The 12,864-nt window shown below is 32.1% G+C and overlaps 1 protein-coding gene across 2 annotated transcripts; it reads right to left on the bottom strand.

Moving 5' to 3' along the window:
- Positions 1 to 4,308: 4,308 nt before the first annotated feature.
- Positions 4,309 to 12,495, bottom strand: LOC131956629 (E3 ubiquitin-protein ligase UHRF1). Of its 2 annotated transcripts, none has more exons than XM_059321157.1 (17): positions 12,169 to 12,495; positions 11,373 to 11,549; positions 11,090 to 11,143; positions 10,681 to 10,958; positions 10,131 to 10,343; positions 9,766 to 9,893; positions 9,088 to 9,274; positions 8,754 to 8,877; positions 8,547 to 8,654; positions 8,333 to 8,437; positions 8,067 to 8,173; positions 7,817 to 7,979; positions 7,188 to 7,325; positions 7,011 to 7,095; positions 6,723 to 6,886; positions 6,337 to 6,435; positions 4,309 to 6,211 (listed from the first exon to the last, which is right to left on the bottom strand). In XM_059321157.1, the coding sequence occupies exons 1-17, from the start codon at positions 12,319 to 12,321 to the stop codon at positions 6,065 to 6,067; spliced, it is 2,430 nt and encodes an 809-aa protein (XP_059177140.1). In that variant the 5' UTR covers positions 12,322 to 12,495; the 3' UTR covers positions 4,309 to 6,064. The 2 variants fall into 2 exon arrangements, with proteins under 2 accessions (XP_059177140.1, XP_059177141.1); XM_059321158.1 differs by having other exon boundaries at positions 6,723 to 6,883.
- Positions 12,496 to 12,864: the final 369 nt, after the last annotated feature.

Below are 12,864 nucleotides of genomic sequence, written 5' to 3'. Positions count from 1 at the left end.
GAATAACTTGCGTTGACCCTTAAAGCCAGTATCAATGCTATGAAATATGCAAATCCAATTTATTCTTAAATTGGTTCTCCCGCGCCTTTCTCTGACACGCACAAGGAAACCGGTGTTGTTCTCCAACAAAGTGGGCTCATCCATCTTCTGACGTGTCGCGTGTCCTTATTTGTTAGAGGCGCCAGTCTATCCAGTCTGCATGCCAGCATTATTCTAGCTTTATTGGCCGATAACAAACCTTGGGAAATGGGGATGAAACCCGTACTGTCGAAACGCGAAAGCTGAAATATCAAAATAGCCCGTGCTTTCGAATTTCCCTTTTTACTTTTCTGTATACGGAGTGTATAGGGAATTAGAGCAAAAATCAAAATCGAGATTTGTGCTGTCGAGATTTGTAAAGATCTCGACATACCTATGAACACGATGACTTGAGTACTGTTTCAGTTAGGTGGAAGAAATTGTTGCTATATAAGTATTAGATACTATACGTAGGTTTCTGTCAACGTTTGAGCGATTTATAGTAACCGGAAGTGGTAGTTTATATTTTTTTTCCGGTCTCTCAAAAAGTTAATAAAAATCCGATACTTTTATATCATATTCAAAATGCAACAAATTATAAAAACTTTTGGCTTTATGTGTTTTCTCGATAAAACAAAAACAAGTTAGTAAAAAGTCTAGTGACAATTTAAGCGCAATTTCCTTAATTAATTTTTTAAATTATAAATAAATTAATAGTGTACAAAAATAAGTATTAGATCTAGATACTATACGTAGGTTTCTGTCAACGTTTGAGCGATTTATAGTAACCGGAAGTGGTAGTTTATAATTTTTTTTCCGGTCTCTCAAAATACCAATAAAAATCCGATACTTTTATATCATATTCAAAATGCAACAGATTATAAAAACTTTCGGTCTTATGTGTTTTCTCGAAAAAAAAGGGAGCGATTTGTTACAAAAATACCTACCATTTCTTTTGCCCGATTACACTAGATGAGTCATCCCATTACATACTGTTTAAAATATTGTTTATAAGCAATTAAGTGCCACATCGTGGTCATGCGTTAGAGCGAATATTACCAAACCCAGTGGCGTAGCCAGGAATTGGTCATGGGAGGGGTTCACATTTTTTTCCATATGTATACAATTATATATATATATATATATATATATATATATATATATATATATATATATATATATATATATATATATATATATATATATATATATATAAAAGCTGTATTTATAGGGGTGGGGGAGTCCATGGAAGGGGCTATAACCCCCCTAAACCCCCTTGACTACGCCAATGACCAAACCAAATGTATAGAGTTCGTTTCATAGATTCGAATCCATTGGACGTCACTGAATTGACCCAGCTCTGGTGGATACCCAGCGTTGGTATGTCTAAGTTGCACAGATGAACTCTACTTCATCCTCCCTAAACACTGTCTGGTCTGAAAGAGTGTTCTGGTATTGCATGTTCGACATGTATTTACATATTTTAGTTAAGATCTAGACATAGAACATAAAAATATATTAACGCGTATTCATTCATTTAAGGTGGGGAAAATAATTAGGCCTACAAAATAATTTTTTTAAAAACATACTTCGTGATTGCCATTTAAAATTTCAGCATTTCTGCTACGATAATACGGACTTTTAAAAATCGTTAATATGAGGTGGCGTTGGGTTACTCCCCCCCCCCCCCCCCCTAACGGTGGCTACGGTTTCCAAGGGCTCGTTATTTTGATGATGTTTAATTAGATGTATCTTGTTTCAGGCCATCTTTCGGCGTCAGTCGGTTTTGTACTGACCTGTTAACACCGTGTCGGCAACTGGTAGAGGTCTAGGCTGTATTATAGGGAGGGGAGGACATGGTGAAAGGAAATTCTTTTTATCCGTGATTTATGTCTAAGATTATCGATATTCTATTGAACTGCAGGCGACAAAAAAAAAATAGCGATGGTGCTTTAGAAACAAACTATTTCGGTTCTTATTGATTGGCCAACGGATTCTCATAAAACTACTAACTTTACTGGTAACGATACTCAAATGCTTTGGTTTATGTGTTATGTTAATAATTTCGGTTAAAATACGTGATAGGTTAAGGGTTGAAATTTATTATATAGATATATTTTTTTTACATCGTCGACACGAGCGATAAGAATGCGTAGGTATGGCTAATCGATGAGCATCACGATCGATGACTATAACGTTAACGACTTTCTGTCAACAGCGAGATTGGGACTTTGATCTCTAAACAACAGGGGAGCGTAAGAGGGGGGTAGGAATAAGAACTGAATGAAATAAAACCTTTGTTGTGCCGATCCGACCAATACACACATTTTTCTGAGCAACTATCATGACGCATATCTTCTCTAGATAAATTTTACCCTCAATCGTAAGGCGGCAAATAATTTTTATTTTTATGATTTCTTTTTTTTGAAAGCACTCATGAATATGCATGAATGCGTTTTCCCCAAACGAGTCTTTGTCAATATAAAGAAATCGTTTGTCTCGTTACTCTCAGATATTTCACCAACTCTCTGATGTTGTAAACCTCAACTTTATCAAATATAACAAACACATAAACAATTTTTTTTTTCAAATTTCCTTTTTTTTTCTTTTTTAAAAATAATAACTTAAATTAATTAAAAATTTAAATAAACTGATATTTTTAATTTTATTTTTCGACTTCCGTATTAAAAAATAGAACTGATTGGCCAACGTAAGATCTATCTGAGGATGGAATAAAAACAAACCACATTCATGAAAAAAAAATGAGCACGCCCATGTACATCAAATAACCTGTCACCCCTCCCCACCCTGAAGCAATACATCAAGTTTGTGTCAAGAGGATACATGGGTTAAAAAATGCAAAAAAAAAAAAAAAAAAAAAAAAAAAAAAAAAAAAAATCAGTCTTTAATGGAGTAAATGCATACTTTAGAAATTAGAAAAAAATAAATTGCAATTTATGAGTTAAACATGTGTAGGCCTATGTATAAAATACGAGTTTTAAACGTCTCTGGTGAATGCCTTTATGATTTAGTTTTTAGTTAACAAAACAAAGACAATCGGAAAGATAAGGGGGGGGGGACAACATCGCTCATGTCATTTCCTTAACAAATAAACTTTACCCCTGAGATCTACTGTTGTGTTGGTTACAATATAAAAGATACAAGGTTCGCATTGAGTCAAATAGACGGTGTTGTGCCAATATTAGTGGTTTAAAAACATAGAGTGCATTTTTAATCAACACAGTATCAGTACAGGTCTAAATTTCAAAAAACCATCGCCATCTAAAAATGTAATGAGAAAGGAAATATTTAGGCTATAATTTTAACGTATTCAACAACTTAAGGACTTAAGTCCTTAACTTTTAAGGACAACAATTATCACTTCAATATTATACTATAATGAACTAAAATATGACTTGTTTTTAAAAAGAAGTGAGATAAAATAATGTAGAAAACTCACGTAAAAAAATTCCTACCAAAATATTGTCCAGAAAGTTAAATAAAGCACACAGTGGGGTTTCCTTTTAACACGTGATGTTCCTCGGAGCAGACGAACAAACTCTGACCCGTGGACAGCAGGCGTCCCTGAAGTTGTGAAGATTTTATCGGTTTGTTGTGAAAGGCGTTGTCCGTCTCACGCGAGCAGACTATTTCCCGATCACCCGCTTGAGTGGGAACGCACGTTAAGCGCTAGCAGTAAAATACAAAATCCTATGGATTACGGGCCCTTTTTTTTCAAAAAATATAGTTTTAAAATTATTTTGAAATTATTTTAATTTAACTTTTGAATCAAAATACATGATATATAATTATTGGCGATTTTTTAAATTTATTTTTAAAAGATCAGATTATTTTGTAGCCAATAGTAAAAGATATATTTTTGGTAGCAAATATTGTTTGTTGTGATGCTAAATGCCAGGTTTAAGTAAAAAATTTCTTCAAATTTTCTTTACAGTTTGAAAATAAATAAAAACTAAAAACAACGTAAGTTATATAAAAGTAATTTATTGGATGATTTAAAAGCATTCATAAAAAGTGTTATATTACAAAAAAAAATATTTAAATTTAAAACTTTCCAGATACCTAGAGGCACCACATAAATACCTAGAGAAAAACACACCGTACAAACCTAAATGGATGGTATTGATTTTGAAAATCAATAATTATGTACAAGAACTCAATGATGAATAATTCTAGTGCAGCAATTTTTTTAAATTACATTTTTTGTTACCAAATATAGTTGAGATTATAAAAAGAACAAAGTGACATCTGACAAAAATGACATGTGCATATACCAATTTAAAAACGAATCAATCCATTACTATCAACGGACAAGAGCATTATATTTACTATTAAAACATAAGCTAAAAATTAGTAGACAGCGACAAACATTTTATGTGGAGAAAAAAATATGAAAAGAAAAACAACATATTATATTATGGCGGAGAAAGCAAAAAAAAAAAACAAAATTGTTAAATTCATTCTTTGAATCCCATGTATAATATATTTGGCAAAGGTGGAACACTACGAGACCACCTGGAATGACAATATCGAGGTAAAGAAACTTTGAGCAAAAAGCCAAAAGTGAAATAACAAAGCAACTATGGAGGAAAAAAAAAGCAATATTAAAAAATAATTCATTCTTCAATGTTCCTGCTACTACTTTTATCTTAGTATACATTTACACAAATTAATTCAAAGAAAAAGAATAAAACGTTATTCAAAGACAATACAAAACAAACCAAGCTAGCAAATAAAACTAAATAAATTGTTCAAATATGCATTCTGCATGTAAAAAAAAATTTTCCTACACAAATATGTAAACTCTAAACAGTCAATTTTCTTTAAAACATGAAGGATACACTAAATGAGAGATCTTAAAAAATATGTACAGAATTGTTTTATTTTTAATTGTAAATACAATCCATTTTTAATAATTATAATGCTATAGGCTTCTACAGTTTACAATCACATGCAAGGAAATAAGGCACAATTCTGAGAGTGTGGTAATCACATTAATGGAACATATTTACTATGAAATTCAAGATAATCATATCAACTCAACAGTTGATGCTACCAATAGGTAATTAAAGAAATATTGGGTTCAAAACTATTTAATTCTTTTAAAAAACAAAGCTACATAAAATAACATAAAAATGGGTTTGAATAAATTTCTCATAAAAATTTAACTCATTCATATTCTGTATAATGCATTTCTTTGAATCTTTTAAAATCATTTTTAAAAAAACACACAAGACTTTATTTATGTAACTCATGCTGTAAATACAAAAACGTAAAACTTATCAAAACTTCCATTTCCATTCTAAATCAAATAAATCTATTCAAAATTATGTATAAAAGAAAATGTGATTACATTTTTCAATTTTTGCCAAATGAATTAAGAAAAAGTAAAATTATTTTATTAGCAAATACAAAATATACTAGTTGCATTATACTGTAAGGGACACTTTTAAACTGATATTTTTAAAAGGATTCTTAATAAATTGTAAGTGGGGGTTTGAGACTTACTAACTACAAACTTGTCTTCCAACACTAAACTGTACATGCTCAATTACGCAACCATCAAGTGATGCATCATAATAGTTAAAAATTTCATTTGATCAAACATTTTAGAACAAGCTAAATGCTAGATAAGAAAAAATATTTAATAATAAAAAAATTGCTTATTGAAGTGATATTATTCACAAAAAATGTGTAAACATGTAAATAAATGTTGCAAGAATCAAAATGCTGCAGAAACTGGGCACATATAATGTGCATTAATTAGTTCCTAAAAATGAGAATACCCAGGGGAAAAAATGATACAAAATGGACACTTGCAATATTGTAAAATCAATATACACTAGGTCTAATACAGCACTGTCCAGCCTTAATACATTATCCAACATAACTTCTATTAACATTACACATTATATTAAAAACCAGCTAATATTAAAACTTAATTAAAATGAAGGTCCTCTTTCAACAGTATTTTTTAAAATGTACTAATTAATACTTGAAGATAGATAACTGCATTAAGTCAAGATTATCTCCCTGCTTCATATCCAGGGAATAAATTATTCAAAATTTGGGACAGTTTGGAGTTGATAGTTGGGGTCATTTTCTGATCAAGGTCAGCCCTGCAGGCAGGGCAGGAATAGACTTCAGCCTTGAAAGACCGTTGTAGACAAGACTGCAGAAGAGATTGAAATTATTTTTTTTCAATACCATGGCGTTGTGGAAAAAAAAATCTTAAATCTAAACATAAGAAAACCATACTTGGTGGTTTTGCCAATCAAAGTTTATGAAATGACTTACCTTGCAAATATTGTGTGAACAGGACAAGGTGATGGGTTTACAGACCAAGTCTTGGCAGCATATACAGAGAAAAATTTCCTCAACTTTATCGTGAAAAACCTGAAAGCAAAATGATATATTTGTGATCATTCATCATTATAAAGCTAAAATCACATAGCTGTAGCATGCAAAATTGTGCACTGTTGAGTGGTGCCTGATGATAGCTGAGATGTTGAAAAGATAAAATAGTTTATTTTTGTGTAGCTTTGAGGGTTAATGTGCAACATGAAATTTAAGGGCTCATTGATATGTAGAAGTTAACAACAACAGAACCTTTGACTATTGGAATCTATCAGTACAATGCCAAAATTTTTTTCAAAAACAAACACTGTTATAAATTTTGTTACCTTTGAACCTTCTTTAACAAAAGACAATGCTTCATTCCAAAGCTTTTTGTTGACACTATCTTCTGATATTAATTTCTTTATGCCAGATTCAATGGAATATTTAACCACTTTGGTCTTTTTGGCAGATGGTTCTGGGGTACTGTCAACATCTGTTGTTTTTTCTGCTAATAAAAATCAGAATAATTTAATACAAACAGAAAGTGGATGTCATGTTTAAGTAGATCTCCATAAAATAATTTTAAAAACTGAATTATAAATAATAAATGTGAAAAAGAAAACATTGCTAACCATCTGTTTTTCGCTTCTTGCCCTTTTTCCCAGGTGTTTCATTACTTTCTTTTTCTTTCTCAGCCTCTACATAGCCTTCAGGATACTAGAGAGAAAAAAAATATTATTTTTCATTGCTAAAAAAAAATCAAACATAGAAGCGCATAGTGTTAAAATGGTCTTCAAACATGTACCTACCTGCATTTTTAAACCTAGCTCTTCAATTCTCTTTTGGCCATCTTCTGTCCATGGAGCAGGGATAGGGTCATCACGACGCAATAAGTAGCGCCACACAAGAAAACCAGATTTGCCTTTCTCAGGCCAGTATTTCACCACCTGTAATTAAGGGATGTGTCACTAATTATCTTGAAAAATGAAAGTTTTGAAGCCAAATTAAATGTTAAACATGACAGAGCATAGATTACTAAAAACATCACGAAAAGATGACTAGGATTAGTGAGGTCACTAAAATTTTGATTGATTTTACAGCCTACAAGCTAACACAGAATCCACTAATATAAAAACTACACAACAAAGTAAAGAAAGATCCATACAGACATTTTTGGGTCAATATTTCACTGAACAACAAACACAAAACTGGATGATGTATCAAATGAGAGGGCCCACAACTGGTAACCAGAAAGTTCCTACACTCAAATTCATCCAGCTCTGACTAGATCGCTGACACTAGTCTGGGCCAGTAAAAATGGCAGGGCTTAGTGCTGGCCACAATCACTTATATAGAGGTAAAAAACATAGACTCATACCTCATTTGACCTATAGGTGGTCAGTATTGAAAGGGAACTTAATAAAAACTGTCCCCCTACCTTGTAAATACCATCATAGCGGTTCCCTTCTTCTGGAGCATAATCAGAATGTTTCCGGCCTTTACAATTACGCACAACCCTCACAGGCTTGCCTCCCTTCCAGTCTTTAGCTGAAGCACCTTTTTTGTTATCTACTGGAGCATTGCAGTTTTTAGCAAGAGCCCTAAAAGAAAGAAAAAAAAATTACAAATTAAAACAGACTCTCAATGGAGACAGCTTAGAATAAAATAGCAGCATAAAGTAAACTTACTTGTTCATTCGTGTTAGAGTTTGGTCACAGGACTGCTCAGCTGTTCGCTTGTTTCCAGAAAGATCTCTACCACCACTGCCAGTGTAATAAAACTCATCACCATCATCCTAAAGATTAGAGGTGCACATTTTCCGATGAATAAAAATTTAATTCATTGAATTTAACATGCAATAAGCACTTAATCTTATGTAGCAACAACAGAACCAAATAAGGATTAGCAAACCTTAAATTGCAAGAAAAATAAAAATGCTAAAAATTGCACAAACCTTGTCATCTTCATATCCGCCAGACAAAACAATAGAATAAGCGCCATCTTCTTCTCTACCATGTATACCAGCAACATGAGGTCTATGCACGCCAGCTTCACTAACCTAAATGCATTTATAAAATAAAAATGTTTTTATCAACTGTGAAGACAAAATTTTACAAATGAAAAATATCAGCTGAGTGTTAAAAAGAGGGAAAAGAAAAAATACATACCTGAACCCTGAACTTCCACAAAGTGCCGACTTCCACACCAGGTATAGCCCCATAATGGTGAGATGGAACAACTGTGCACATTTTACTACGACCAACACAAGCCATACCCTTAATTTTAAAAAAAAAATGCAAATGTTTATTAAGTTTTACAACTAGCAACTTTTAGAGAAAACTTAAAAGACTTAATAACTAGTGACATGAAATTACCTTTCCCCAATCTCTGTTACTGGTACTGTTTGCAGATGCCATTTTAGATTTCTTTTTATTAGCTTTCAGTTTTTCACCTATTCTCACGATAGCAGTATCATCGTTCTTGCAATTTGGACAATACCTACAATAAAGATGTTTCCATATAAAGGTAAAATTTCACACTGATAACTTTTGTAAAATTATCAACTTAGGTCTTTACATTACACACAACTTCAGATCTAATAAAAATGTAAAATCCATATTTTAAAAATAGCATGAGGGAGGGTGTGAAGAGAGAGACACATCTTGGTCATGGCTGTTGTCTTTAGACTAGTAAAAAGAAACAACAAACCATTCATCTTCTTCTGGAACAGTTGCCAGAGGTGGATTCAAGCAGTACAGGTGATAGGCCTTGTTACATTCATCACAAAGAATGGTCTTCTCTGGATCTTTCTTGTCACCACACATGACACACCCGCAGTCCTTGCACTTCTTTGTTGGGTTGTCATTGCATACATCACACTCTGGTTTGTTCTCTCCTAAGGAAGATTTTTAAAATCAGATAATATAGTGTCTTCTGCAAATTAGCTGTAGTTTAAAAAAAATATAGGATTGTTACCACAAAGAATATTTTACAAAAAAAAAAATATTTATTTTCCACAAAAAATTTTAACTTTTAAGGGATCAAATATTCTATTATTCGATTTTGGCATAATGATGAAAACAAGCTACATTACTCATACAATGATTGTTATTCAACTGGCAAATTTAGATTACATAAAAAAAAAATAATTGGTGCTAGCTGTTTTTTTTTTGGAAAATCATTAGATTTTATTAAGCTGAATGTAATTACTGGATCAGGAATCAACCAAAATTATCAAAAAATTTAATTGACAATTCTTTCAATTGGGAGTTAATATAAAGAACATTGCACAAGTAGACAACCATGAAAATACAATGAGCAAAGAGTTAATTGCACTGCACAGGTTGAATCTAGAAATGACAAATGTTGCATGACATGAAAACTTACTTTTCTCTATATTAGCATTAGGATTGGAAGCAACATCTTCCTCTGTCAACTGACTGCCTGGTAATTCAATGCCAAAAAGTTCTTTGACAAAAAGAAGACGGCAGTTGTTTAGAGGGGTAAGGCCACAACTGCAAGAACAATATCAAATTTTAATTAAAAACAAAGAATATTGATAATTAAAGTACTAAAAAATATTTAACTAAAAGTAAAAATACCCATTAAAAACCAGGAATATTATCTATCTTTAATTTTGTTGTTTCCTAAATAGCATTTTTTAATAGTACAAAAATTCAATAAATCACATGTTGCTTGTTAACTGGATGTTATAATTTATTTAAGCATTAGATGTAAATATTAATAGTTACCCTATATAGACAGTTGCTGTCAGTTCTTTTATTGTTCTTGTATCTCTCTTGCCAGTTATGTAGCAGTCATACCAAAATCCTCTTCTCTCTGGCTCTTCGTAGTTGTAATTGGCCATTATGTGCTGTCCTATTTCTACATCTTGAAATTTAAGCAGAGTGCGAGCACGAGGTCGAATTTCTGTACTAAGCACTTTTAAGACATCTTCTGGGTACCTAAATTTTAAGATTAATAAAGCACCAACTATTAACATCTTACCACAAAATTATTCACTATCAACAAATAAGTTGTCATTGTGGGAAAATGAGATAGTTATGTAATTTTCATTTTAAGATAGTGTAAAATAAAACTGGTATGGCACATACCAAAACTTATGTTTTACCTACATACACTTATGACCAAATGAACTTAAAAGCATTGTTGTTTAAATAAGTAATAATAATAAGATTTGTAATCTAAGCACTATTACAATAATTATATTTTAAAGTAAACCAGGATAGTTAAACCTACAAGCAAAGTACCTGCAATAAATAAATTACAATACTGACTTACTTGTCAAAACATATGTGATATGTAAATCCATCTGGTGTACCAAAATCTAAGGCAGCCGGTGGTTTCTTGTGGGCAGATACATCACTGACTTTCTTACTAGGGTTGTCATTCTCATCAACATTTGTAGAGTTGCTTTCCTTACTTGGGGCAGATCCAGAGTTTGCATTCTCCTGCAGTCTTTGCTTGATGTCAGCATGAATTTCAGGCTCAACTTTAATTATCTTGGCTTCAAACCAAGCCCCTATGCCGACATCCCTGGCATCAATTATATCACCAACCTAAAGAAAGAAATTCAGCAAGAAATACTTATAAAAGCTAAAATGGTTACTTAGCAATTTGAATATTTTACTACAAGTGTTATTTAAAACAGAGATGAACAGCTGTTTGTAAACATTAGCCATATTAATACCTTATAAATAGCCCCATCTGAACTAACTGAAGCTGTCTCAATCGGGACAATAGGCTGAAAAATATAACACAATAGTAGGTATCCTTTTTTATAAACAATACACATTTAACAAGTCACTATCAAACTTTTTCTTCTGCTATTCAATTAAAAAAATATACTTAATTCTTTTCAGGTTAATTTTATTTAACTTATAAATGTATTCAAATTGTGGCAATACAAATTTTAAAAAATCATAATTGATACACATAACGGATTGTTAAAGTAAAAATTCTTTATCACTCACTTCTTTATTCTCCTTATCTGAACTGCTACCATCATCAGTGTTTTCGCTACTCTTCTCTTCATCTCCACTTTCTACCTTTTCAGCTGAGGTGGGATATGATACATTCTTTCGTATTAATATTTGAATCAGATCATTTAAGCCAACATCGTAGTCAAACAGTGTATGACCATCTTCCATCTAGTAATGAAAAAAGCATTTAAAATTTAAATTCTACTAAAATTATAACAGTATTTACATTCAAACAGAAATATAACTTAATTACCGACCAGCGACCAATACAAGAAAGTAAGCTATTAGGGAGAATATTTATACTGGTGTCCCGATAATGAAATCTTCTTTAAAAAAGGGTTAAGGGGTGTTAATGGTAGTTAACCAAATACACACATGGCTGGCTAATGTCAATGCTAACCCTGTCCCTAACTTACTAACATTACACTAATCTGACTAACCCTGGTCTTACCATAAGTCTAACCCTAATTTCTAACTTAGTAGGCCTAATTTCTGTAGGCCTACTACTTAGTAATCATAATGTCGATAATGAGTAGGCCCCCTACTTATACTAATATACTAGTAGAATCTAGATCTATAGAATAGATATTTTAGATATAGATTCTAGCTAGATTCTACTAGCTAGCCTAGATCTAGACTAGCTAGTAGTAGTAGCTAGAGTAGATGAGTAGAAGATCATCATTGAAAATGAATTAGCCTATCAATCATTGTTAGATTACACTTACACACTAGTGACTAGTCACTACACTACACTTAACACAGTCATTCATTAAAAAAAAAGACAAACCTGCTTCCCGCGAAAGAAAAGCCGCTGTTTATCTGGTTCGGCATCGAAAGGCTCCACAAGACGTTTTCTCAAATCTTCAATTTTTGTCAACTTACTCAGGTCGTCGATTCTCACTGTTTTGGATCCACTGATTGATCTGACTTGTATCCACATTTTTATAATAAAGGATTTTTTGTGATATGAAAATAGATGCAGCTCCAGGCGCCGAGTAACTCAATGAAAAATGCCCACACGTAATCTCCCAACGAAATTTCAGATTGTTTTGTAGACTTAATAGATCTATCTAGACTACAGCCTAGTCTAGTGTGTAGCAATCGTGATTCTATGCCAGCTCTGCCCTATTGAGTCCTATTGACACATGTGGAGATGGCGGGAAATGGAGGAGAATGTGGTATCGCAATATTATATTTTTCGATACCCTCACATAGACTCATAGGCCTAACTTGAAGTCACAAGTCAAACTAGATCTAGATCTAGATATCTAGTGGTAAAACCTATATAGTTACTCCCTTAAAATAAAAGAATGTTAAACATTCAAAGTTCTTCCTACAAAAACAATATAAATCTAGATCTAGACTATTACTATTGGTATTTAAAATAATTTTTTAACTAGATTTTATAGATAGGCCTATATTATATTATATGAAATAATATAAACTGAAAGAGCACTAAATAATACTAGATCTAAATATTAAT

This window comes from Physella acuta, unplaced genomic scaffold (assembly GCF_028476545.2).
Source record: "Physella acuta isolate Inbredline_101_S28 unplaced genomic scaffold, ASM2847654v3 ptg001163l, whole genome shotgun sequence".
Taxonomy (NCBI): Eukaryota; Metazoa; Mollusca; class Gastropoda; family Physidae; genus Physella; species Physella acuta.
This window is presented reverse-complemented; position numbering and strand designations above follow the sequence as displayed.